The sequence below is a fragment of the Anopheles arabiensis genome, chromosome 2, assembly GCF_016920715.1.
Source record: "Anopheles arabiensis isolate DONGOLA chromosome 2, AaraD3, whole genome shotgun sequence".
Classification (NCBI taxonomy): domain Eukaryota; kingdom Metazoa; phylum Arthropoda; class Insecta; order Diptera; family Culicidae; genus Anopheles; species Anopheles arabiensis.
In genome coordinates, this window is record NC_053517.1 from 77791666 (window position 1) to 77818421 (window position 26756).

Below are 26756 nucleotides of genomic sequence, written 5' to 3' on the forward strand. Positions count from 1 at the left end.
TGACGCTATCGAAAATCAAACAACAGGACCATAAGGGAGTGGTAAAGCTGCTTTCGATCTGTGCCGCGGGGCGTAAAGATTGGGCCACAAAATTTCATAGCCAATCTATAGAAACCGAGCCATTGTGACTTTTGTCCAGCGCGTTACGTTTCGCTTCCCGGGGTTTGGAGCGTCCCGGAATCTCGAAGTTGTCGGTGCAAGTTGAACAAGGGGCCGAAGACCGCTAAAGCGCATAAAAGATTCAGATCGCTTCTGGAAATAGCAGGTCCAGGTCCAAGAGGATGGACGTTGTCGTGAGAAAGCAGTTAGAAATCACCAGTTGTACTCTGTTGGCGAGTCTCTGCTTGATTCGAAGTGATTGCTTCGGAGAAAAGGTGCGAGCTTTTCTCGATTAACAAAGTTTGCTTATGTTTTGTTCGTGGAAAACGTTATCGAAAGCCTGTCCATCGTTCGGTAGCAGTCTGAAAATAGATGGGGAAAATCACTATTACGAAATGAGTGTAAACAACTATGGTACTTGCAGTCCTTTCATTTAGAGGCCTCAGCGGTAGATTCAGTCAAAGCTTTCGCAAAACGTCATAAATTTCAGCTTAAAAAGAGTGCATTAAACAATGCTTAATTAATTTCATGAGTTTTCTGTCTCTTTCATCTGGGCAAAGAAGTGCCGCTAGAAGTGCCGTTGATTATCGCTTCACGATCTTCCTGTCCGCCATTCCATTTCATGCAATAAATTCCAACACTTCCAAATGCTGGACGACGGCTGAAGTTCAAACGAGCCACCGAAACGGTTCACAACTCCTTCGCTTCGCTATCTTAATTGCTCTTGTTCCGCACCGACGGTCACCGAGACGCGCGGCTAAATTGTACAGTGTGCAACAACTAACAGAGAGAGAAAAAAACGCCTGAACCACTCGCTAAACAGCTCACCGACCGCAGCATACCACCAAGTGTGCCGACAACGCGGACGGCAACAAATGAGGACATTTTGGTTGTGCTTTTCTCGCATTTCGCGCATCACCGGTTTATGCTTACCGGGGTGCGATGTGCCGTTTCGTCTTACTGACTTTTCTTTGTTGGTTTTCGCAGTATTTGCCGCGGTGACACAGGCGGTGACCTCAATAAGGGTGATGTTCGCTTCGATTGTAATGACCAAATTTAGATAACGGTTTGCTGTGCTTTTTGACTCGTCTGCACGCCCGGAAGGATCCATAATTTTAAAGCTTAAACGTGCAGTTACTCCTGCGACGACAGGTTGCTTGTCCGCTCGGCACTTGCTACCAACAATTGTCGCTCTTGCCAGCGTGAACTTTATCGTAGAAGGAGCGTTTTTTTAAGATGAGGGTTTATTGCATGTTGTATTACTTTACAGTATGAAAATGTTGAAAACGAAATGGAAATATACAAAAAGTCCACAATAAGTATACAAAAGAATTTGGTCAAATGAATTTCGGTATAATAATATTTCTATTCCAATGCTGGTTTATATGAATAAACGAGATTGACAACTACATATGCTTAACGTTCTCAAAAACAAAGCATCCCTAAATAACAGCACTTCTTGCTAATGGATCAAAATCTTAGAATCTTGCCCTTCGATGTCGGCGCAACAACCGTAGCCTGTCTGGCTTATGGTAGACCACTAATGATTTTAGATATCTACGACTTACTGATTTATGCTTATTTACTAGCATGGTATGGTGACTCGTAAGTTGTTAGAGAGTTTCTCTAGACAGTTCAAAAACATCCAATGTTTCTTTTTCAATCCGTAAAACCTTTTTAAACATTCCCAATTATGTGTCAAATGTAGACGCAAACAGCAAATGTGTCAGTGGAAATATTCATCAACCGAGTTGTATTGTCCATGTTAATTATTATTAACGACCGATTCGATCGTAAGGTGTTGTTCCCAGTAATTATCGATAGAGGGCGACACGGCCCGCGTTTAGTGTGGTCAACGTTCAACGCTGATCGGGCCGAGTATTCCCGAACGCTTACGATCGGAGCTGCAGGAGAGAACAAAGTTCATTCTTTCTCCTAACCCCGAGACAAGCGACGGATTTTTAGCTTCGCAAATAAAAATATCGATGCTTAAAAAACGCTTGATTTGATAAAAACAATTTACTTGGGCTGAAAGAAAGAATCCTGTTGCAGTTCGCAACAGTCCATTTTATAGAAACAATTTTGCGTTCCAAAATCGATTTTATTTTCGCTCGATTTATTTTCGATTTTTAAAAACATCTCCCATAACTAACCTCAGTCAACACAATCCTCTTCTGCTACGAACCCCCATTGCATTAATACTCTAACCTCTGTTACGCAAAATTGAAGCATTCCCCTCAACGCTATCATTAGTGCCGTTGTGAATTAATGATGTCAGGGAGTTCATTCGTCAACGTTCCAGTACCCTGTTGCTTTGTACTCTTTGGAGAATAGTGATACAAAATTGGATGCCATTATCAAGCTGCTACCGTGCTGCTGCACATCGTCGCAAATGATATGCATCGTCGTTTTTACTACCCGGTGTAGTACAAAGTTCTAGAGTGCAGAGAGCAAAACGCTTCATTAAAAGCAACCGCTCCCACCACTTCGATGGCGATGGTCACACACCTTTTCTAGTTCCTGCCTTGTTTTAAGGGGGGGCGCAACAAAAATAGCAACAAAGTAGATTGTAGGGCGTTGTCACCCGTTATCGGTGCGAGCGATATCATACTGTCGATTTCGTTACGCCCGTTGCTGATGTCACTTGCCCACACACACACTATTCATCAAACCCATGAACACCTATAATGTTAGGTAGCGGGGTGTGTAAACGATCCAACAACAACAACAAAAAACTAATAACAATCCCGTTAATAGCCTACTGTATGAATAAAACATTTCGTTTCTTTTCGTAGCGCCACACACCGTCCATCACTTCCGGAGGGCGTGTGATGGGAGAAATTGGGCACGGGACCGGATATCATCATCGAAATAAATCATGTTTTTACCTCACGCGTATGCAGTGCCGTCGGGCGAGTAGCACTCCCTCCATCCTACGTTTCTTTCGAACAATAGCTAATCCGGCATAAACATTCAAGTAACGTAACCCCGTCATTGTTTCGATGGCAGCATCGGAAGTAAAGTGCGCAACAGTGAAACAAGCGTTACAGAGGTTATTCGTTATTTCCTCGTTAGAAAACGTGTCCTTTTTCGCTGGACATGATGTTAAAAAGATATAAATAAGAAATTTGCTCAATTATATTTTCTTTTAGAACAGCAGTTAAATATGCGAATATAATATAAAATATAGTTTTATTTAATGAAAAGGAACATTTTTCAATAGTTTTTAAAAGAATAATAAAACATATTTTCGATTTAATATGTTCAGGAGTGTCCAACAGGAGTTAGAGTCCTTTCAACTCCAATACGATATAATTTGATATACTAGTTCTTTTAGTTTTTCCGCTCAGTTTTCCTTATGACATGTTTAATGTTTTAAAAAATGCGTTTCTTTTAAAAATTTCATATTTTTCAAGATTTTCTTCGACCTAAAAATGTACGGTTTAGAACAGAGATGTCAAACATACGGCCCGCGAAGCCATTCAATCCGGCCCGTGCAGAACTTTGGCAGTTATTTGAATGAAACTGAAGTAGATTGTTGATTACGAGACAGGAATAATGGGTTTAATAATATTTATCCACTGAGGAAGAAGATTTCAACATTCAGTCTCAATAGTCCGATTAACGGAGTGTGAAGTAAGTTATTCATAGTGGCTGTTTTTGGAAGGTATCCACGAAGATGGCATGTAGCATGTGTATTAGTTTTTGTTTGCTGGCGACTCCCAAAGGTCGGAATCATATTTTTCCATATTTTCAATCATTTTCTGATTTGAGGCTTTCTGGAAAAATCGGAAGCTATATATCGGAATACCACTTTCTTCACTTCATTGATGAGGGCACTCTTTAGTTAGGGTTCTGCAAAAATCTGGCCGATATCTTTAAAAATCACGAAAAGCCATGCACTACAAAAAGGTGTGAATTTTACGGTCTCATTGGAAGTTGGTAGTCTCTGCTGTCCTTAGTTCAATTGTATTTCCATATTTCTTATTTAACCTCAATTAAAGATGATGGAGTATTTGTCATGAAAATTTTTATAGAAGGCTTGGTAAAAAATGTAGATACGATTCTAGGTCAAAGAATAAGTCCTTAATGATTTTCGCCGAAAGCACCATGCGGTGTAGTGGGTGATGGAGAAAACAAAACATTAATCAAAAACATAAAATATCTTAATGATATATTTTAGTATAAAAAGGTAGAATTTTATTCACCGCTTAACCCACTCAAAATCGCTCAACTGCGTCCCACGGCCTAATTTTCAAATCTAATCCGGCCCGTGACCCAAAACCAGTTTGACATCTCTGGGTTAGAACATATTTAGTTATTGAAAACTACTAGCGACCATCCATAAATTACGTAACACAACAATGTCCCAAACTCACATTTAACCCTTGAAGGATGCAGCGTAAATAACATTTATTTGCAAAATGTTTCTCTTCCTACATTTTTTAAAACTATACACTTTATCCTTCTAAAATTGATGATCTTCTGACAATGAGAATAACAAAATAATGTTTATCGCTCACTAATAATTATAAAATAAATTTACTCACATTAACGCTTTTTAGCTAAATCGTTAAATGTATTTAAATCTACCTTACCGAATTTGTTCATCCCCTGTACGCCTAATGGATTGTATTTTTCCTTCGAACTGGATTGTAAAATCTCGAACACTTTCTTACCCTTGCGCTGGTTAAAAGAGGATAGGTCCTTGACCGTCATCACACCAAATTTAACTCTCGCCTTGCGTGAAAAAAAAGGTTTCACTGCTTTCAGCACATTCAAACCCGCCAACATTAAACAAATAGCTCCACCGTTACCACCGCATGTGTGGGGCTCTCTCTATTTTTGCTCCCTTTCGTTTTTCTAAACGAAGGCCAAGAATTATCCAAACGGCAAACGATTTTGTGCTGTTTTTTTTTTGGCATCCTCAACAAAATGGATACCAATGTGGTAGGATTACAGGTTGTGGCTATTTGGGTTGGGATAGCAAAACTTAACCCCGTTGCCTCAACCCGCCCATCCCATCCATCTATTTCGCCATCGATTCCTGACCCACTAAGTTGTGCAGCGTCAAAAGAAACCCGTTGGCGGCAAGCGCTCAATCATATCCCCCCTGTCTTCGTCGTCGGTGGTGCCATCTTCCGGCAAGTCCCACCAAACGACCGGACCCGAGATGCGTCCGTAAATGGGGTCGCTTATTACGATTACGCTTTGCGCTCACGATCCTCGTCCTGCTCGCTTCCCGTCTCGCACCGCATAGCAGCAAAGCTCTTCCCAAACTTTGCAACGATGTCTGTTTGTGTCGTTTAGACTGGGCGGGGGGGGGGTGATGTGGAGTGCGAGCGAGAAAATAATTAAATTCGCTCAACGATAAAGCACTCGATGCGTCTTATCGAGATGATGAGGGCCGGATGTCTGATCGGGAAATAAACCACCCCACCCGGAAGGCTTCCATGGATGAGCAGAACGAGGTTTGGCTCAATTTAGAACTGTCCGCTTCAATGGTGATCCAAGAGAGAGAGAGGGAGAAAGATGGAGAGAGATCGAATTGAAACGGGCACGATAATGCATCAGCCCCATGGGAACTGCACCGGTTCGGCTGTGTTTGTTTGCCAATCCTTTAGGGAGCGTGGTTTAATCACACCCACCTGGAGTGGAGTGCATACCGTCCCACAAATGAGCCGGGGTATGTAAATTTAATGAAAAAACTTTTATTTACCAAGCCCATTCAACAGACCACCCATTAATGGAAACGAACGGACGAAAGAAATCAACGGAAAGCGCTTGAGTGCCACTCACTATGGAGACGCCTGGTGGTTTGTACTTCTTAGTGCAGCGAAACACTCGCCCAGCCGCGCTCTGGGGTGTTAAAATCGAATAGAAATAGAATAGACGTGGAAAACACAAACGCACACACACAGCCATAGAGGGTCTGTTTCTTTCCAAACCAAATCCCTCCCCCTCTCACATACTTCAGTTCCGGTTGGATTAGAGGAAAACTTTTCCTATTTCAACGGTTTGCCCTTATCGCGTTCTCGAGTGTCGATCCACCCACTTTAATCCGTACACTAATTGCACTCTAAAACCTCGGAAGCGCGACGAACGAAACAAACAAAAAAAACGCCACCTTCCGCCCGCAAAGTGCACACAAATGGAGAAAAATAATCACTCTAATTACCTCTCGAATGAGGTCATTTAGCGCCGGAAAATGTTTTGCGGTAAATACGTTTTCCACATCAACGTTTGCGTTTACTGCACATTTCGTTGCATTTCCGGTATTTTTATTTGTTATTGGAGCGCGTTTCTGAGCTGAAATTAAAAGTTATCACCCATTCGCTATACCAACACAGAGCGTCTGATTTACGACGATACATCGACAACGCAATATTATTATCAACTACTGTTGAGCGTACCAAGCTTTGTATGAGAGAAGTAAATAGTCCACCACGTACGTACCAACTGCGCGCTCCACTTTTCGTAATACACATTTCCTGTTCGAAGTGTGTCGTCATGGGAGTTTCAGGAAGTTCGTAGAACAGCCCCCGAACCAAACGCGCGCGCTTGCCTCGGGGCGTGCAAAACGTGATAAGATAAGAATTGAGGAATGATACACGCGAGAGCACTTACTTGCGTATGCTCAGCACGTCTAGCGGCTGGTGCTTGGTGCGCAACAAAAGAACAAACACACACACACCCAGCTATACACGTACATCGTTGGGGCAAAGTGTCGTGAAAATCAAACGCACAGTAGTTGGCACAGTGCAGTGCAGACAGACGGACACCATTAGCTGAAGAGCTGGCCGCAAACCACTCAGAAGACGAAAGCCCTCTGCTTCAATAACAGATACTAAAAGTAATGGAAATGGTCAGTGTTAAAGCAAGCAGGAACGGAATAGTGGAACGACCACCAGGGGCGAGGGGGCACCACCGAATCAAATCGATACCCACGGCTTGGAAACATATTAATTCATGTGTGCTTAGGAAGGATGGGCGAAAGGTCGGCGACGCAGATGGAATGCTGATGTTGTTTTAGAATATTGTTTACTGCTTTCTTTACGTTTACCGATTTGTTCGTTGTTGTTAAACGCCATTTCTTGTTGCAAGGTACGGGTTTGCGTTACATTTTGTTTTCCAATCAACACTATTAAGGAAAAAAAGCTACATGACGTTGTTTTATTTAGCTATTTTTGGGAACTTTTTCGATTTTATAGAATATTACATCTTTTGACAGTTTTAGCAAACAATGAAACTGCAAAAATTTGGTTTTTTTGTACAAAAAAGGCATTTTTAATTCAACAACATCAATAGAAAACCTTAATGAAAATAAAAACGTAATAAAAACGTTATTATTAAAAAATGAGAAAATAATTTTCAATGTTCAATATCAATCATTTAAATATCACAATTGATTTTATTCCATAATTTTGTTTATAGTAACAAATAATTAAATTCTTTTTTGATATTGTTATGAGCTTATGCAAATGATTATTAAAAAAAATTCTACCGATTTACCAGTCTCATTTTAATAGTTAGTCAAGCAAGAAAAACGAAATTTGTCTTTGGTTTTCCATCCAAAAAATGCGATATGTTGTGTCCCTTTTACAATATACCATCTAAGGCCGCGGGACCATGTGGTTTCTGAACGCTCATTTTCTCAAGCACTCATGAGAGCTTTTGAGAAACTTACGTTCTCAATGTGTGTTAAATCGACACTAAATCAGTTTAAGAATCTTTAAGAGTTTTTGAGACTATTGACGATGCATTGATTGGATATCTGAAATATGAGCAATTGTGCTATTCGCTTTTTGGAAATTACGTTGAAAATTGTTTTCAATGTTTATAATTGAAAGAGGTTTTTAACATATGCGATCTCTATGCAAATTTGTGCTTTTTAGTGATTTTTTGTTATTTTTTTCAGAAACAGGGTTTTACAAACATATGATACTACACAAACAACATATACAAACATATGATACTGCATATAAACGCATGATTTTTAATAGAATTGTCAGCCAACTATCGAGTGTCTGTGCCAACTATCGAGTGACTATTGAATTCTGACTATATTTGCATTGTTTTTAGCATACAGTGTGATACCTGAAAATAAATCGTATATAAAAATATAAATAAAAATATGTTATGATTAAAGGTACTATGTTTACTTAGCATGTTTAAAATTTCATTAAGTTAGACATCAATATGGGTGCTCATATGTACGGCCAAACTAAACTATATGTCAAACTTTAACATTTTCTTACTACATAATAAACTATCCACCAAAACAAAATGGCATAGAAATATAGAAAAAAAACAACATTCCCGAGCGACCTTTGGTTGAACGGTTTCTAGACACAGACATCGCTTCCAAGTGATCCGAAGTAATTTCGTTCCTTCGGGGCAAAAATTCAATTGACACCTCACAAACAGACCCCGCCAACATATCCTGCTGCCAGTCCTACCAGTCAACACAACACAGCACAACCAATCATCTGCTGGTCTGGGCCAGAAATTCTTCCATCATCGTTGGAAGCAATCATCTCCCCCTCAATGCCTACCCAACTTTCGCTCCTTAGTGATTTCCGTTTACACACACCCATCTTCCCGTCGAGTTTTCCATCCTGCCAAGCGTTATCATCCCTGCACGGCTCAAAAGTATCGTAAGAATAAAATTAACTTACCATCAACTACTTCCGATGACGGCTAGTCGTCATGTTTCCAAACACTCTCTCACACTCACACACAGCTTCACGGTGGCCTAATCGATCTAATAAGGTTTAAAATTATTCCCTCTTCCTCTACAGGACCACCGTTGTCTTGGCCGTGGACAAGGCTGTGGATGTGAAATGCGGGAAAGCAGCAACACACTAACACGGTTAGTGTGGCCCACACCCAGCACGAACAACAGAGCCCAGCGTGCTAGACAGGCGAAAGTGCTCGAGTAGAGCGTTTGAGCTTGAACCCAAACCCTCACACCGATAACAAGCGGTCAACGCGGTACGGAAAGCAAACAAAAGAAAAAGAAAAGAAAAACAGGGGAAAACAATCAAAAGATAAAGAAGAAAACGCATTTTTCGCCGAACAAAAAAAAAATAAACCACGAGACCCACTCTTACCACCATGGACAACCTTACGGCCGAGCTGTCAAACTTTACCGCCGCCCCCACGGCGGACGGGTTCGTGGGGCCAGTGACAGCCGGGCAGCTGGCTGGCGCCGTCATGTCAACGCTGCTGGTGCAGCTCGTAACGGCAGCAACAAGTAGTTCCCGGACACCGACAACCTCTTTGCCGCCGCCCCTGCCCACTGCCGAGGAAGAACGCGACCATTACTACGACCCGAAGCACACGACCGGACCCACGCCACCGCCGGCAGTGGGACTGAACGAGACCGAGCCTAATTTATGGTTCGTAACCTCGTTAGCTCTCTCTTCCCGATCTCAGCAGCAACAACAACAGCAGCAACAACAGCAGCAACAACATCATCAACAGCATCTGCACCACACGACGGCGGGAAGTGGCAGCGGAAGCGACAGCAGCACCGGGCTGGGAGAGGTTTCCCCCGTCACACTTTCCACCGAATGGCCGCGTCTCGCTCGATTACTGCTGCTGGCCTGCCTATCCGTCGTCGGCAGTATCGGCAACGTTTTCATGATATCGTCCGTTATGATAGAGGACCATCTGAAGAAAGCAGGTGGGTATTTGTGTGTGTGTGTGCGCGCGTGTTTGTTTGATATCGCAAGGAGGGGATGGGGTTTGCGTTGCTCTTTGCCGCACCACCCACTCTCTAGCGCCCATTCACTAGTTGATCCCAGTCGGCCATGATTTTCAATTAGGTTATTACTTTTACTCCGATTACTTTGGCAAAATACGAAACGAGGAGGAGGTAAACAACGAAACAGGAGCGTGAGCTTTTCGGACGTCGTTTCGGATGAAACTGTCAGGGGAAACATGTCTTAGGCTGGGCGGAAACCCGGGGACAACTTGTCTTTGGTGTGACAGTTTGGGAAAGTTAATTTTAGTGCTGCGAAGCACACGATCGAAGTTAAATCGTGCTTTACGCAGATGCTTTTACATTTGCCGGTGGTTTTCGGCAAAAGAAAGGGGACAGACAGCCCGTGGATGTTGAGTGAGATTTTGTGAAATTCCATGCCATAGGTCGTGCTATACACATATAAGAAAATCGTCAATAGCAAATCATTTGAACAACGATTCAAATCATCTGCATGTTTGATGACATTCGTTTTAGTTTTGCTATGGGTACTACTACCAATCAATCACAGATAGTAGAGCCGCTTCTAGCGGCTACTACAGACCTTCATTATGAAGAGTTTATCTTCGTAAAGCTATATACAATACAGACTTTAAAGTCACCAGAACATGGTTGTAATATCACGAATTGATTGAAAAACATCATTGATTCAAAACCTTAAGCTTTAACAACATGGTACAACAACATGACTTTTTTTGTAGCATTGTGTATATTTTATAAGTAGATTTAAAAAAAACGTGTATATTTGTAATCAATTTACAACACAAAATAGCTATTATGGACGACTAACAGAACATTCAAACTTCTTACCAGTCATTGTCAACAAAATATGGACCTCAATAACATATTTTTGGTACTAAATCTTCCCTTTTTGACTATAAGGCAATAAAATTGTGTGTCATGTTTTCTTAGTTTTCGTAACTATGTGTCCCAAACTTGGCAAATCCATGTTGCAAAATCAGTAATTTGGGGCCTTCACGATTCTAGTTAGTTTTTTGTATGGAGTTTGACAGTTGGAGGCTGAAATCATGTAAACACTCCATACAAAACCACACAAAAAACTAGCCTGCAATTTTCAGTCTAGATTATTCTGGCCACAAAGCTAGAAATAGATTCGAGTACCTGCTCGAAAACACGGGTTTGTTTACATTTATCCCAAGGTGCATTAAAGAGATCAGGTGATGAAATATAGAATCAAAATGTATGTAGTCCACGTGGTCTCATAGCATTTTTTTATAACCAATTTTGAGCATCACTTTTTAACAGAACGAGTGAAAACTTTTGCTCAAACGAGCTTTCTGGAGGCTTGACGAATACTCAAAACACTCTTAAAATCTTCATTCAGAAGCAGAATAAGCCTTCTAAATTCATACACCTTGGGATAAGCCCACCTATATATTATACTCACTTAGATAGCTGCTCGAAAACAGCTATACAATGCAAACAGCTCACAGGCTGAAATTTCAGTCTACGAACTTAAAACGGAAAGGGCCCCATTAATGGAAAATTAGTTAAAATACTATGATTCTTATTCCGATTTTGAAAGCTTTGAAAGGACTAACGTGTATCACTAAATTAATTCCTGTTTTTCAGTTCTTCTTCTTCTTCTTCTATTTGGCGTAGCGTCCTACCCGGACATGCCGTCCTATATATACAGGCTTTCGAGACTTAATTCATTACCACGTAGCCGGATAATCAATCCTTGCTACGGGGGACGGTCCATTCTGGGCTTGAACCCGTGACGGGCATATTATTTAGTCGTTCGAGTTGACGTCTGTACCACGGGTCCGCCCCTGTTTTTTAGTTATTGCCTCCAATTTTCACTTCAAAATCATCTATTTTTAGCTGCAAGCCAATCGTTTTGTTTACACATTTTATTACTGTTTGCAAATAACTGAATTAATGTCATGTTTTTTTAAAGATTTTGAATGTCACATAAAGAATAAATTGAATAAACGAATGGAAATTGATATATTATCATTGTCGTGCAAATTTTGAAAATATCAGTAGAATTTTTAAATCACACCATGTGGGTTTGAGAAGACGGGGTTTATATTTATTACCAGAATGATTACACATACTTACGAAACAAAATCATGTAATACCATTTGTTCATTCATTAAAGCTGTGTTGAGAACTAACGTACCAAAGGTGATTGAGTTGTACAAAATGAGCTCAAAAAACACTTGAAACCTTCTTGCTGCCAACAATAATTTGAGCAAAGGTAGAACCAAAAACTCGATCACGGTTCTCAGAAAACACCACCCGCTATACCTAATCCGAAGGCTCGCGTTTCAGTTTTTCTTCTGTAAAATGGCTCACATTACAAGAACCCGAAACCTTCCCCTCAGCCCCCACCCAAACCACCTACAATCTTCTGCTATACCTCAGCTAAATGAAAAACATACACCGAAAGGACTTGATTTCTCTTCAAAGTTAAACTTGTTCCTAGTTCCCATAGGAAATAGTTTATTTGCTTGCCGTTTTTTCCCTTTCTTCTTTCACTATCTCTCTCTCTCTCTTTCTCTTTATTTTTTAACTACTAGCTCAGATGTCTTGTTGAACGCTTCTACTTTTCAGCAATGTTTTTGCGCGATTTTCTTCTATTAAAAACTAGTTCTTATTCCTGACCATTCCAGTATCTGTAGAGAGAGGCTCTAGAGCCGTCACTGCTTCGCTGCTAGCAAAACATTGTAGCCAAAGATTTGCCACCTCATGGGCAGCAGCAAAATTCTGTTCTCGGGTCTGTTTGATTTTTCTTCGCTCTACCGAGTTCTAGCACCGATAGAAACCGTCATTTCACGTCCGGGGGACTAGGATTGACGTGTCTAGTAGAGAAAAAAAACCTGCTAAAAGTAGAGCAAACATAGTTCAAACAGTTGCTACTTTCTTTTTTCACTTTTTCTCTGTCACTTTTACAAAACATATCGATAAAAAACATATTTTTTTGCAGCATTTGTCAGTTTTATTTGTTTCAGGAAAATTTTTTTGATCTTCTAGAGCTCGTTCAATATTGATTTTTGATTGAAGAAAAAGGTATTTTTTCCCTTCTTTCTTGCAAAGCTCTTTTGTAGGTATTTTTCATAGTCTGTCTTGTATTTTGACGCTTTTGCAATGCGATGCAAGTTTCGTTTTCAGTTTAGCTTTTGATCGAATTGTAATGACACTTTAACGATGTCAATCAGTAGCAAATTAGAGTTAGAGACAAATTATATAAACTGTAAAGCTTTTAGTATCACAATTACTTTTTTCTAATTAACCCATTCCGATGTGATATAGGGTTTTTACCTTTTAAATACTCAGCATTAAACAAGAAGCCTCTTCTGAAGTTTTACTAGTAGCAACACCTTCTTCGGGCCTTTTTCATCCACTATCTCCCCCATCCCTTTGCGCGATTTAGTTCTCTCTCTCTAGCTTTATAATCGCCCTTATCGATCCCACCCCAGTCGTAGCATACTTCTTACATATAGCTTGTGCCGTTGTTTGAGTGTTACTGTTTTTGCAACCGAATTACCAATACCTATTTTTGCAGGCAATGCATTCATAGTGAACATAGCGCTCGCAGATTTACTTATCACTAGTGTAGTGATGCCAGCGTCCACCATCGTCCTGCTGGCTGGCATCGACAATTCCGACACGGAAGTATGCAAATTTCACTGGTTCTTAGCTGCTTGCTCGTTTTTGGTTAGCATTTTAACATTAGCCGTAAGTATGAATTGCATCTTGTATTACGATTTCAATCAAACCCTTTTCCGCTTTGATGTGTGTCTGTGTGCTATTGCTGTGCATTGCTGTACTTTACTATGTTTGCATGTTGGGTGCTTTGCTTATTTGTGTCGTGGAGGCGATACAAGGCGGTGTTACAATTAACCCCCCAGGTTTGTAGTTAGTTGTATGGTGGACTTTTATGTGCGTTTATTTTCCCTATAGATTTTAAAGCTTTAAAATAGGTCATAAAATGCATAGAAAATTGTTGCGTGTGATCATCTTATCAGTGCGAAAGCTCAATATTGAATGGTTGAATTTGTCTTTCAATCACTACACCGATACTATAAAGTGATGAACAAAAATTAGGTTTGCTTTTAAATACAGTGGAGCGCCGTTTATCCGGGTACCTTTTATCCGGCTAACCGTTTATCCGTGCTGTTGAGAAATGACAGTTCCATACAAAGGTGACATTGCGTTATGAGGGGGATATTTGAAAATGCGGTTAAAAGAGCACATTGTCATAACAAAAGAGACGACAATTCAAGGCAAATTTCAAATATTCTTATGGGAAAAACATCAAGTTAATAAAAACTGGGTTCCTTTTATCAAAAAATAAGATAATTTTCCAAAAATTAATCAGGAATAGGTGATAAAATATATCATTTGACTCATTATCCGTGTTATTCGCATATCCGGGCGAGGTCAAGTCCCGAGAAGCCCGGATAAACGGCGCTCCACTGTAAGTAGAATCTTTTACTTGTTAAAGAGTAGATAATCTTGTATTATTTAGTTAGTTGGTTAGTGTTGGCACGATGTGCACCTCGTGCAGATTAGCTGCCGCAATATTTACAAAACAACGAGCCGTCAAGGACAGCTCGAATAATTCGTAAAAGAAACTCCAGATGGCGTTGTGAGTTAGATAAGGACGAACAGATATCCCCAAAATGAGACAACTGGCTGAGCTGTTAAATAGGGCCAATAAGGGAAAAGTTCGACACAGGTCGCTAAGCGAGGTTACTTAGGGTCAAGTAGATCAGCTGGTCTGAAACAAAGCGCCATTGAAGACGGCGCTTAGTTGCAAATTATTTAGGAAGAAAGACAGACCTATTTTTGAACTGATCGGCGGAACCCTGAATACGCGAGCGACAGTTACAAAAATTCTGTAGCAGCAACTAAAATAAACATAAAGCTACACCCGTAGCAACAGTTAGGTAGGAACCTTTTTCTTCAATGCTAGTAGCTGTATTTTGCAAGTATTGTATCGAACCAAGTCAATATAAGTAAAGAACAGACAGATATTTAATTTGATTCACATTAAAAAGTCTTTCTCGGTGAGGTTTCTATTAAAAATTAACTCAAAATTCACTCACAACCATGACTAGGCACTGTCCATAAATTACGTGATCTGAACAATGATTTTTTAGCCACTTATTCCACTATCCCTCCATTAATTACGTTACATTTCGATTTTTCTGCTCTTTCCACTCATTTGAAATGAAGTTTTTGAATAAAAAAATCAAATATTTTAAAATTTAAACAACTTGAATAAATATTACAAATCTATAAATTAAATAAAGTGAAGTACAGGTGGTCCCCGAGATACACGGTACCTCTTATACGCGGATTCAGAGATACGCGGTTTTCCAAATTTGACAGTTCTTTCAGCAAATTATACTGATTTGACACATCCATTGTGAAATACAAAATAATTTCCGTATTGATCGAATGTAGAATACCATTTCAAAAGGTTTAAAACTGTTCAATTCAGTAGAATCATATCAAATAATTAATTTGTGGCTAACACCACCTCCTACTTGCAAAATTACACGAAGATTAGTGATATTTTGGTTGAAAATTACGAGATTCGACTTACGCAAAAATTCGAGATAGGCGGTATTTTGTGGCCGTTTTCGGTCCCTATTAACCGTGTATCTCGGGGACCGCCTGTATTTATTGTTTTCATATAATCTTTCATCATTGCAACAATTGTAAGAATACACACTATTTTGTAAATAAGGAATATTTGAGTTGTGAGTAATATTTGAAATATCGTAACGTTACTTCATACTGTTTGGAAGCTCATTCCATCCCGTATCCCGTAACAAATCATAAAGCTTAAAGCTATTCCCCGTGTACTCCAACAAGTGTTACGTAAGATATGAATGACCCCTCACAAAAATTCAGCTTTTAGTAGAATTTTCAAATGTTAAGAAGAAGCGGCATACAATACACAGCAGTTTAATATTACATACACTCAATTGATGTTGTAATTGATCCTTCGTTTGACCTGTAATAAAGCTTCCTGTTCTTGAACTATATTTGTGCACACTTTTAAGCGCGAGTTTCATCAGCAATACAATCAAGAAGCAGTAGACCCTCCATCACACACACACACACACACACACACACACACACACACACACACACACACACACAGCACGTAATTAGGCTAAATGTTGTAGCATATTGCATTCCCCGTGCAAACGTATACGTGCTTGCTTTCGCCCACCGGTCCCACACGATCCAATCTTCCGATGCAGTAGCGAAACTTTCCCTCTCAAGGTAACCGCCTGCTTCGAAAAGTAGGTTAGTAGCTCACAGTCAACGGGACAACCGAACTCATAGCAGTAATAGTAGTAGTAGTAATAGTAGTAGTTGTTGTAGTAGCTAACTATTAGATGGATCCATCAGCGCTCTAACGCGAGGGCGATGAAATCTACCATCCAGAAACGCCAAAGGCCAACGTGCTGCCAAAAAGCGGTGCCTCGAACAGGTAAGGGATAATTCATCAGCGTACCACCAAAACCCAACCACCCGGTTCCGGCGAGCGAACAAACAGGGGAAGCTCCGGAAGCGGAAGAAATGGCAGGAAGTGGCCGGCACAAAACCATGATTTGCTCTATATTTTCCCCTCTGTGTGTGCGTTTGTGTGTGTGTGTGTGCCTATCGATGTACGTTTTGCTTCCGTGTCCTTGAAACGGTACACCAACCACTGCCACCATCACCACCAACGGCCACTTCTTTGCCTGTTGTTGCGCTATCAGGCAATAGCGCAATAAACTGAAGAAAATCCCAAAACTGATGTGTACATCTCACCCTCTCTCTCTCTCTCTCGACCTACTGCACATTGTGCGTGCCCTGCATTACCAATGACACAAACACACGAAACTAATGACTTCATTTTCCTCCATTCCGACCCCCTCCCACTTACCCACCACCCCAAAACTCCACAGATGATGGCGGTTGAGAACTATCTGCGCCTTTGCACGTTCCAGAATGAGCGCGGCTGGTTCAACAAAACCAACACGACGGCGATCCTGCTGCTGATCTGGGCGGTGGCCTGCATCGCGTCCGGCATGCAGTTCGTGTACGACATCCGGTTCGACTACTGCAACTGGCGCGCCCGGCAGGCCAGCATCCCGCACGAGGCGGGCGTAGTCGGGCTGATCGTGCTGCTGCCGCTGCTGCTAACCTTCATCACGCACATCCGCATCATCGTGGACGTGAAGCGCACGATGGCGCTGCCCAACTTTAAGCCGAGCCTCGCCTACACCTGGGACCTGTCGCTCGCCCGCACCAACTTCTACAGCTTCCTCATCTTCGTCGTGTTTTGGCTGCCGTTCTGCGTCATCTTTGCGTACGGCACGGCCCGCCTCGTCTCGAACCGCGTGTTCTACACGACCGTCTGGATCGGGCTGTCCAAGTCCTGCTTTCACAACGTCATCTACTGTCTCACCAATCGGCACTTCCGCAGCGCCTACATCAGCCTGTTCAACTACTGCTGCTGCAAGACGACGGTGGCCGTCTCGCGGCGCCAGCGGGCGGACGGTGGCAACCGGCCGACCGCGGACGTGCGCGTCCACATCATACCCGGCTACAACATGTACTCGTACACCAGCCCGCAGCGCTCCGGCAACTGCCACGGCCACTGGGGCAAGCGGGACTGTCACGAGTTATGATCGGAAACGTAGCTAAATTAATCGAACCGTACCGCTGCCCCGGTCGGGGGCTGTGCGAGTTGCGCGGGTCGATTAATTTAAATGCAAGAGTGGAGGGGAGGGGGCGGACAGTCAGGTCAACGGCCCGATTGTGGGTGGTTCGGGGGATTCCGATCGATTTGTTTCGACCGGTTCCGAGGCGAGAGAAGGCACGGAGCTCTTATCGGTCTTCAATTTTAAGGGATTACAGTCGTGGCGGTTGCTTCGGAGGGCGTGCGAACAGCGTCAGCTGTTTGTATGGACATTGGCTGCGGTTGGTTTCTTAGCGAACCCTCTCGAATGGAGAAATGGAGAACTAAAAACAGATCAGTAATTTGTGCTGGGTGGAGCTTTTAGTAAGGCGGACCGGATTTTCCACACACACACACCCTCTGCACCAGCAGCTGGTAGGTTCTCACGTGCTTTCTCACGTATGAAGCTATTATTATCCTTACTCTAGAGCGTGTTACGCCAACCGTGTCCCTTCATTAAGAGATTACACACCCCTTCTTTAGTTTTGTTCGGGCAGCCTGAGACGGACGCGTGATGGTTCATTACATTTTAAAACGAAATTGATTTTGGTGTCGTTTTAGGCGATAATTATTTAAGTCCGGAGCGATTGGTTTGGGGGCGAACAGCCACCTCATCGCGAAGACAGCAGGGGTGGATAACTCATCGCGAAGACAGCAGGGGCCTAATCTTATCCAAAGTTTGTGCTTCTCTTAACTATTAACTACTTTACAATGCGTTTCTACTTTCATTCTTATCCTACAACACGCTTCGCTAAAGCACACCTTGATCTAACCGCGTACTAACACCGTTCACTTGTTCCTCTCTACCGTAATGTCCACATGAAAACGCTTACCAACAACACATAAATGGGGCTAACAAATCGATGTTTTTTTGTGTTGAACTACTACCTGTCCGCACTGTGCTGTGTGCGGGGACGAATGTGTACTCATTAAAAAATGAAACGACAAGCGGAATGAATGCTTATGCTAACAAACCAGAGGGGTTGAATTGTGTTGAAAAAGAGGGACTTTGGAACAGTCGTACGATACGAGGGCACAATAAAAGAATGCAAATAGAAGGGAATAAAAACATAAATACACACACAAATACACACTTATCATAATGCAAACTTGATTGTTCATGTCGTCGCCACACGTATGCAGCAGCGGGATCGGCGATAAATGTTTCCCGACACTACCTACACTGCGTCCCCCGTAGTTTCTTTGATTGGCCAGCTGACTCGTGAGAGGCTAACACTGTTTTCCGGCTCAGGTTAAAAAGGGTCTTGCGATTGTTGAATAGTGCCGTTCACATTAGAAACTGGAACCCGGAAAACAATGTATGGTAAAATCAATAATTTCATTTAAAATGATAATTTTTAATGATTTTTAACAGTATCTAAGGCGCCAGTTAGGGTCAGTTTGTATTCAGGTCCGTTGTCTTTGGTGGTTGTTAGTTGCCAATGTATCTAAAATTATATTTTAATTTAGTTTTTCTTCAACCACTAGTAACCTTACATTTTTTGGTTTTATGTCTATATGCTTACATACTATTAAAATACATATTTAATTTAAAAATCCACAGCACCATTTCTTGAGGCTCATTTAGTGATTTAATGAAAATGAACATGAAACATTGGTTTTTGATGATATCTCGAAAAAGACCCAAGCAAATGTTGAGGAAATGTAGAGATATTCTATACCTTAACTACTAACTCTATTTTCTACAGTAACATGGTACATAAATCATATTTTATTTTGCCATTCTCCGCTGACGCCACACATTTCGGCGTCCGTAGTGTACACATTTAAAATTTGTTGTGAAGAAATGTAACAGATAGATTGAATAAGAGTTTAACGCTTTTTTATGAGTAAATGTAAAACATATCATCTTACTTTAACTTACAGAGTGTCTCAATAACTTTGAAATATTTATCACACTTTTTTAAATACTTCCTACGTATTATTGGCTTTTTTAATGGAAAAATGTTATATTTGATTAAAAAATATAGCAAAAACTGTGTGCTGTTTTTGCATAAAGTATGCTCTCATTCTTTATTATGTTTTATATTAGAGTTGTATTACCATCGGTAGCGCTGTTGAGCTGTCTGAGGTCGGCAAAGAATCGTGGAATTGCTAATTTTGAAATTGTTTCAAATTTATTACTTTCCAAGAGTATTCATAGTTACAGATCTCTCTTCAGATCTTCATGGAAATACGTTGCAGAAGTTTGTTTTACAACACACAAGAGGTTAAAAAAACAATGTCTAGTTTCAGTACAGTTCTTTAGGTTTCATCCTTTTTCTTGTAGAAGTTTGCCATCCCCGCGAGTTTCTAAGTATCAAATTGCTGGTTCATCAGAGATGTATGAAGTACCTATGCTATTCCATTCGTAAATTACATTTCTCATTTTTCTCCTCACTTTTAAAAGACAGGATACATAATTTGCCGAAAAAAACACAACTTGCTCGGTAACTATTATTTTTTATTCGTTAAGTTCAAAACGCCAACATTAATTTCAAAATGTTACAATATTTATTCGTTATTACATACTTCAAATAATCCTTGTGGTAAACATTTTTAAAACACTACAACGAAACAGGACATGGAAATTTAATTTAATATTAATAGCACAGCCATCGCCATCCTGCTTTCTGTTGCATTAAGCGGCCACAATGTAACTGGACGCAGTGTATCAATACAGCTACTACTTAAACTACTACTACTACTACTACTGTTACTTCTACTATTACTACTGTTACTACTACTAATAAATGCCCGCCACCGTAGATTTGATGTTTAAATGTGACTGGCTCGTAACCAATTGAAGCGTATAGGGCGGTGTGATGTGTGTAACTCACGCCCTACTAACTGTGAGCAAATCTCTTAAAACATGCCCTAACAATTTGATGTAACTGTAATTGAAACGTTTAAAGGCGTACAGGTTGAACTATATGCTCCGTGGGAATAAATGAGGTAAGCATATGGAAAGACCCATGTATACAATAAATTCTACCCCTTCTAATATCAACGCTGAGGTGTTCGTGCGGTACCGGGGTGAAAATAGAAACAGTAAAACAGATAACAATAATTTCTGGAAAAGTAAATGTACACGATAACCCCAAGAAAAACCAAAGACTTGCACGCACTGAAAAGCTGGAACGTAGCAATTGACTAGTAGGCCAACCAAACCGCAAAATATACTTAGGAGCATGTGAGTAGCTAGCCGTGACAATGATAGGCACAATGATCGCGAAATAATTAAAAAGGCCAGCCGAGCATAGCTAACTATTTTAAAGGGTATATATACACAGCCACACAGAACTGTTGCAACATAAAGCCGTTGGTTTTTTTGTACATATACATACTATATACACTATACAACTATATAATGTATACACCCATACATATTATACAGATATAGATGGAAGTATATACCTAGAGCGTGGCCGAGTCCGATGTATCCTTGTGTTTGTAGAGCTAAAGCTAAAACATAACCGGTGTGATTGTTCAACTGAAAACCTTACAGATATTGACGTATTGACGTATATTGATTGTGATGCAGGGCAAACCCCGCCACAACTGAAACTTAAATATCAAACACTATCGGAACGGAGCGAAGAAACAGAGCACAAGAAGAACACAAAAGCACGACTGATCCTCTTCTACTAGACATGCCCATGAGAGGTGGGGAAGCAAACGATTCTAATACAATATAGTGGCCCTGCAAAAAGAGTGAAAACTGGACAAATAGAACCAGTACACGCCGTACGGCAGAATGGAAAACCAATACGACTCCAAGGGAACAATAGAAATGAACTTATGTTGAGACGACGTAGCGTACCGCGTAGGTGGGAAACTGCATCTGTGCAGTTCAATAATGCAAGGCGTGCGCGCACACCCACTCACACGCTTATACACACGGTCTAAAGTGGCACGATGGTGGACAAATAATGCTACCTTCCTTTTGTTTGCCCTTGAGCCGTTCCTTCGTAGCCGTTACGTTCCGCCGATGACTAACATGTATGCAAACAGTCAAAGTCATTCGTTGTGAACCGCGGAATCGAACTGATACCCTTTTAATGGTTTTATTTTCGCAACAACCCTTCGTTCCCTTGCTCTCTTTTCGAAGACAAGACGTCTTGCCTGTGTCCTTATCGATGTTCCTGAAATGAAAAATGCAACTTGTTCCTTGAACGTTGGCGTCCCTTTGCGAAGTTTCTTCTGTTTTCCAACAATTAAACAAAAATCGTCCACCATCGATTGCCGCCGGTCGGTTAGGTCGGGGGGAGTTAACGTTACGGTGGGTGTTTTGTAACTGTGGTGTTTTGTGTACCGTGTCCGTGTCCGTGTTTTCTGCAGTTTTAAATTGCCTTTCTCGAATACACATGAATAGCTGTGATGATGATGATTATAACACGTTTACCTATAAATAACCGAAAGCTACTAGAGCGGGAACCGTATAATACAGAGGAGGGGGAAAAACCGGCCAATATGTGGTTTATGTTAACCGTTAACCGTCGCCAGTAGCTCGACGCACTCCAAAAATGGCTGCCAAGCCGCCAAAAACATGGCATGCACGTCCGACAGGAAAATGGTTCCTTCCCGGCCAAGGATTGAGGTAATTAAAGGTAGGCTCTAAGTCTGTGAATGGAACAAATTTTAATTGGCTTGGTGACGGTAGGACCGGTTCCCGAAACTGGCCCCATAAATATACCGAAGGAGTGTATGTGTGTCCGTGTGTATGAATGTTGGGGAAGTATATGTGTAAAATGTATTTTAAATAGATTCGCACTTCACAGCGGGAAAGAACATTAGAGACAGAGCAGTATGAAGCAGCGCTGGGCTCGAGTGCCCGAACGAATAAAACTATCATCAATACAATACCTAGCTGTACGGAGCCTGCCATGTGCCACCGTCTCGTATCTTGTTAATCAAAAACAAAACAGAAAAACGATGTAATAAAAACCCGTTCCAAGCCGGACGATTACTGATGTATAAGGGAATGGTTTGTTCCGAGCTCAGGCACTATTTCATTCATCCGAACATTCCGAATGGTTCGTTTCGAAAGCAGCACAGGTAAGTAATGGAACAGACGGATGCGCTTCACGACATCCTTAGTTCCAAACTCCAGCATTCGTAGGGCAATCTATTTCCCTTTGCAGGCGACGCATTAGCACTAGAAAATTCCAAAAGCATCTGCAATGAAAGAGAAAATCTAATTGTATTCAATCAATTCGAAACCTTTTTTATAATTCCCATCTAGTCGAGCATCCTCCTCTTTAGTTCAGTGCAAACTTTTCGTCATTCGTCCAAGGAACAACCAACGCATCGTAATGCACGGGCTCAACTTTGAATCAAACCTTTTACTAAAAGTCATCATTTTAAAAGGCGGGATGTCGGCGGAAATGTAGTAAAATGCACCAATAATTACGAAATAAAAGACGCTTACCTATTCGTGTTTGCCGAAATGCAGGACGAAGCGACACAGCACCAAATAGGCGGGTAAACAATTTAAACGTCAGGGCTGGGTTGAATGTGGCAATGACGCATGTGACAGTCACACATGTGTAGCACAGTGAGTGCTGCTCTGGTTTTCGTTTGTGTTTTCTTTCCCCCATTTTCGCCCCTGTTCCACTTCCCAGCTCGTGTTTTTCACATATAAATCCACCGGAAGCGTAAATTAATAAATTTTCCTATTTCAAATGAATGATTGCCTCATATTATTCCAATATTTCACGTAAATATAAATCTTGGTCGGAGCGGATTCCACGTTCCGAAACGTATTCCATCAGTTTGACACATCACTGAGTCGAGAAAGTCTCCTTTGACAAGGTGAGGGCGTCGAAAACGCATGCTTGTTTCAAAAATTCATAATAAATTGATTGTTTTGCGGAATGCATCAAAGTATTGGTTGAATTTCATTTAATAACAAATCTCCCAATTGAGCCCATTGGAAATCAGCCGAAAAGAAACATTTTCAACCCGTCAAAAAGTGTTCATGAAATTATAGCACCGCAACGTCACACCGTCGCGTGCTGTCAAACCGCATCGCACCAACATGGCAGACGACGCAACGTCATGAATGGACCTCGCGCGCTTCACTCGGCTCTCGGCTGCGGGAGAAGAAGGTTGCGCCCATCACTACCAAACAACACTCCGAAACGCAAGTGCTCTGATGCTGTCGAATCGCGCTCGTAGCTAAATTCATCGATTCCACAGGAAAAGGTAAAGGCAAGGCTCCCGTTCTGTGGCGTTTGGCACCGCTTTCCCAAACAGTTCGTGTGCGCAACGTTTTTTCACGATCAGTGAAGCAAGAAAATCCCCCGGGCACGGTGTGTGTGTGTATGGTTGGTGTTGACGACGCAATCGGGCATACGTGAACGCCATCGCGCCGCCATCAACACTCCCGAAGCGAAGCACATTTTTCCAGTCCCTCCCGTGTGTATGTGTGTTACGAAGGGGACGGTTTTCGTGGCCTGCCTTGCGAAATTGTGCCACCGGAAGGACGTCGCTGGAAAATTGTGCATTGTGGCAAGCAAGTTTTTTTTCTTCTGTGTAGTGTCTTACTAAAGGATTGAAGAAAAGAACAGAATCTGCCTTTCTCCCCCCGTTTGTGTGTGTGTGTGTGCGTGCTGCATCGTGATAGCTGTGTTCTCGTTTTTTCTTCGCCTCACGCCACACAGTGGATCACAGTGGGCAATGTTGTGCGAGTGTCTATGTGTGTGTGTAGAAGAAGTATTGTGTCATAGCGTATCGCGCCGTGTCTTGCATTCATTCTTCAAATTCCTTACTTTCCATGTGGAAACCTTCTGGGGTAACACCTACATGAACGTGTGAAGGTTTGCGCGAGGAAGATTTTTTTGTTTCGTGCGTCCGGGAGACAGAACGGTGCATTTTTCCACACCTCAAAAAAGCATACCCCCCTCCCCCAAACGTCACCACGGATAGTAGGACAGCGAAAGGCAGGCGCGGCAAGACGTTGGACGGGCCAAGCGCACTGCCCTGTGGTGTGCTGTGGTGCGTGTGTTTGTGAGAGAAGATGCGTTGCGCTATTACAGACAGACAGTTGGGTGGGTTTTGATGGGTGAGAGGGTGTGGGCTCACACAGTAGCCAGCATGATAAGATGAGGTCGTCTTCCGTCTTGCATCTAGGTTGCCATGCCGTGTCTAGGAAAAGCGTAGTGGAGAAAACCCCTCAAACACACCCCGCGCGTCTTGGCGTACGCCGCGAGCTGCTGGCTGGCGTACGCAAACACCACAGCAGCTTGCGCATCTGGCGTTATGCAGCAGGCTCCCGTTTTTTCCCAAGCTTCTTTTGTTTTTTCCCCTCAATGAGGTGGTGGTGTGTTGTGTTTTCGATGCAGCGCCGTCTCGAGAGACCAAAAAGAAAAGGAAGAAGACGGGATGCGTGCTACTTATGTGTGGTTGTGTGCAACTCGCAGTATACTCGCACCCTCTCGGTCTCTTTCCCTCTCTTTGGCTCACCCTTTTTTATGGTGGCCGTTCACTACGCTCCCCTTGCCTTTGCTCGCAACAGCCAGCAGTTTTCCGTGGAAAGTTATGCAGAGTTGTAGTAGGTGGCCATGAAGCGGAGACCTCGCAACCTCGTGCTTCGAGTGTGGTTGTGTGTACGGGCGAATGGGTGCAACTCGCCACCACATGCTGCCCACCCGCTCTCGAACGACCATAAGATAAAGCGTGGTCAACACTTCACTCCATCCCTCCCTTGTGTTCCATTGTATGTGTGTGTTGGTGCGCTGGAATGTTCCCCTTTTTTTAAGGCACTGGACGTGCCACACTTTTGCTAACTTTATCAATTTAATTTGTTTCACACAGTTGTACATTTTTAACATATTTCCATTTCTTTCCACCAATCCTTCATTTAGCAGTGTGCGTTTTTTTGTTTAGTGTCATATGTTATTTTCACCTCGTGTTGTAAGTGTGTGTGTAATTTATAAATCGTATCTGTTGTGTGTTTGTGTGTGTGTCCGGCGTGGTGTGTAGCGCACAGTGTGGTCAGTATTTCTTTTTTGTTTTGTTACTTGTGGATTAAGGTGTGTTGTGGCGTGTCTGTCGGTCCCCTGTGTCCTGTGTGCCCCTGTGTGTGTGTGTGTCTCTTTGTGTTTGTGTGGAAAAGAAGTGCTCGTACAAGCGAAATACTAAATGCACAATATAGATAATAGTGCACCTTGAATTTGCGTGAAAATCGTGCAAGATTCGTATGCTGCAAAAGTGCCTGCGCGTGTGAGAACGCCTACGGGAGGAAAGTGACCAAATCAGGAACGGACCACCGCTGCAGGATGGCTAGATCATAGGCGCGCAGAGGCAGCTGTTGCAACGCGGGGCTGCTGCGGCACAACGCAACGCGCATAGCGACACTACCAACGGAACTGTTCCAGGTGGAAAAGTGTAATCCAACGGTATCGGTCCGCCGTTCGTTGGCTTCTGCCATCTCATCCGGGAACCCCCACCCAGCTGCCTCTTGCCTCATCCTCAGAACGTCCCGGGAACGCGGGAAATAAGGAAGGCTGCGCGTCGCACCTAGAGTTTGTATCCCCCAAGGTCGAGCGAGCTCGTGCGCGGGAAAGAGAGATAAAGAGCGAGAGAAGGAGAGAAAGGAAGTGTCTGAATTCAGCTGTACGCCGCCGAGTGAACGGGTAAGGAATTGAGTTTTCTTTCGTCTGATTGTAACAGAGCTTTTCTCTTACATTTTAGCTATTATTACGGTTGGGAATTTTCAAACAAGGATTCGAAAAACTATACGTGCAGAACACAAAACTGTGAAGAACTCTTCGTTTCTGAGTTGTAAGCCACCCGTAACTGACCGTGGCCCCAGCTCCTGCGGGACTTATTTACCTCGTAGTTAACGTATCATAGTTATGCTTTATTAACACATGTTTTAAGGTAAAGATTGGATTTGATGGCAAAATATTGTGGAGTACAGTCTCGTCGTATGAATTCAAATCTCATTTAGACCGCTGCCAATCGTGTAAACCGCACAGTCACCGGCTGCTAAGTGGCTAAAGTGGCACAAACAAGAGGGAAAAGACTTATCGCTGGTCAGAGAAGGTCACATGGAATGCATCGGTTGTAGATAATTTTTATTCGTTTAGGGGGGGGGGTTTGATGTAAATTGCATTTTTACTGCAATTTGTGATTGTGAGCGAAAAAAATAGATTGATTTCCACAAAA

General features: G+C 42.1%; 2 protein-coding genes across 8 annotated transcripts in view; both read left to right on the forward strand.

Annotated features, from left to right (window-relative positions):
- LOC120894212 (melatonin receptor type 1B-like) overlaps positions 1–22567 on the forward strand; it is a 42174-nt gene extending 19607 nt beyond the window's left edge. Inside the window, exons 2-4 of the mRNA XM_040296663.1 lie at positions 8901–9787; positions 13398–13570; positions 16807–22567. Coding sequence (XP_040152597.1) covers positions 9217–9787; positions 13398–13570; positions 16807–17532 — 1470 coding nt within the window. The 5' untranslated portion in view covers positions 8901–9216 and the 3' untranslated portion in view covers positions 17533–22567. The remainder of the gene's footprint in view (positions 1–8900; positions 9788–13397; positions 13571–16806) is intronic.
- Positions 22568–23656: 1089 nt separating this feature from the next.
- LOC120898191 (F-box/WD repeat-containing protein 7) overlaps positions 23657–26756 on the forward strand; it is a 31618-nt gene continuing 28518 nt past the window's right edge. The window contains exons 1-3 of one of the 7 annotated variants that reach the window (XM_040303677.1): positions 23657–23789; positions 25451–25499; positions 25741–26221. The gene's annotated coding sequence lies outside the window, so the exon portion shown is untranslated. Of the gene's footprint in view, positions 23790–25450; positions 26222–26756 lie in introns of all 7 variants that reach the window. The other 6 variants (XM_040303680.1, XM_040303681.1, XM_040303679.1 and 3 more) reach the window with 6 other exon arrangements.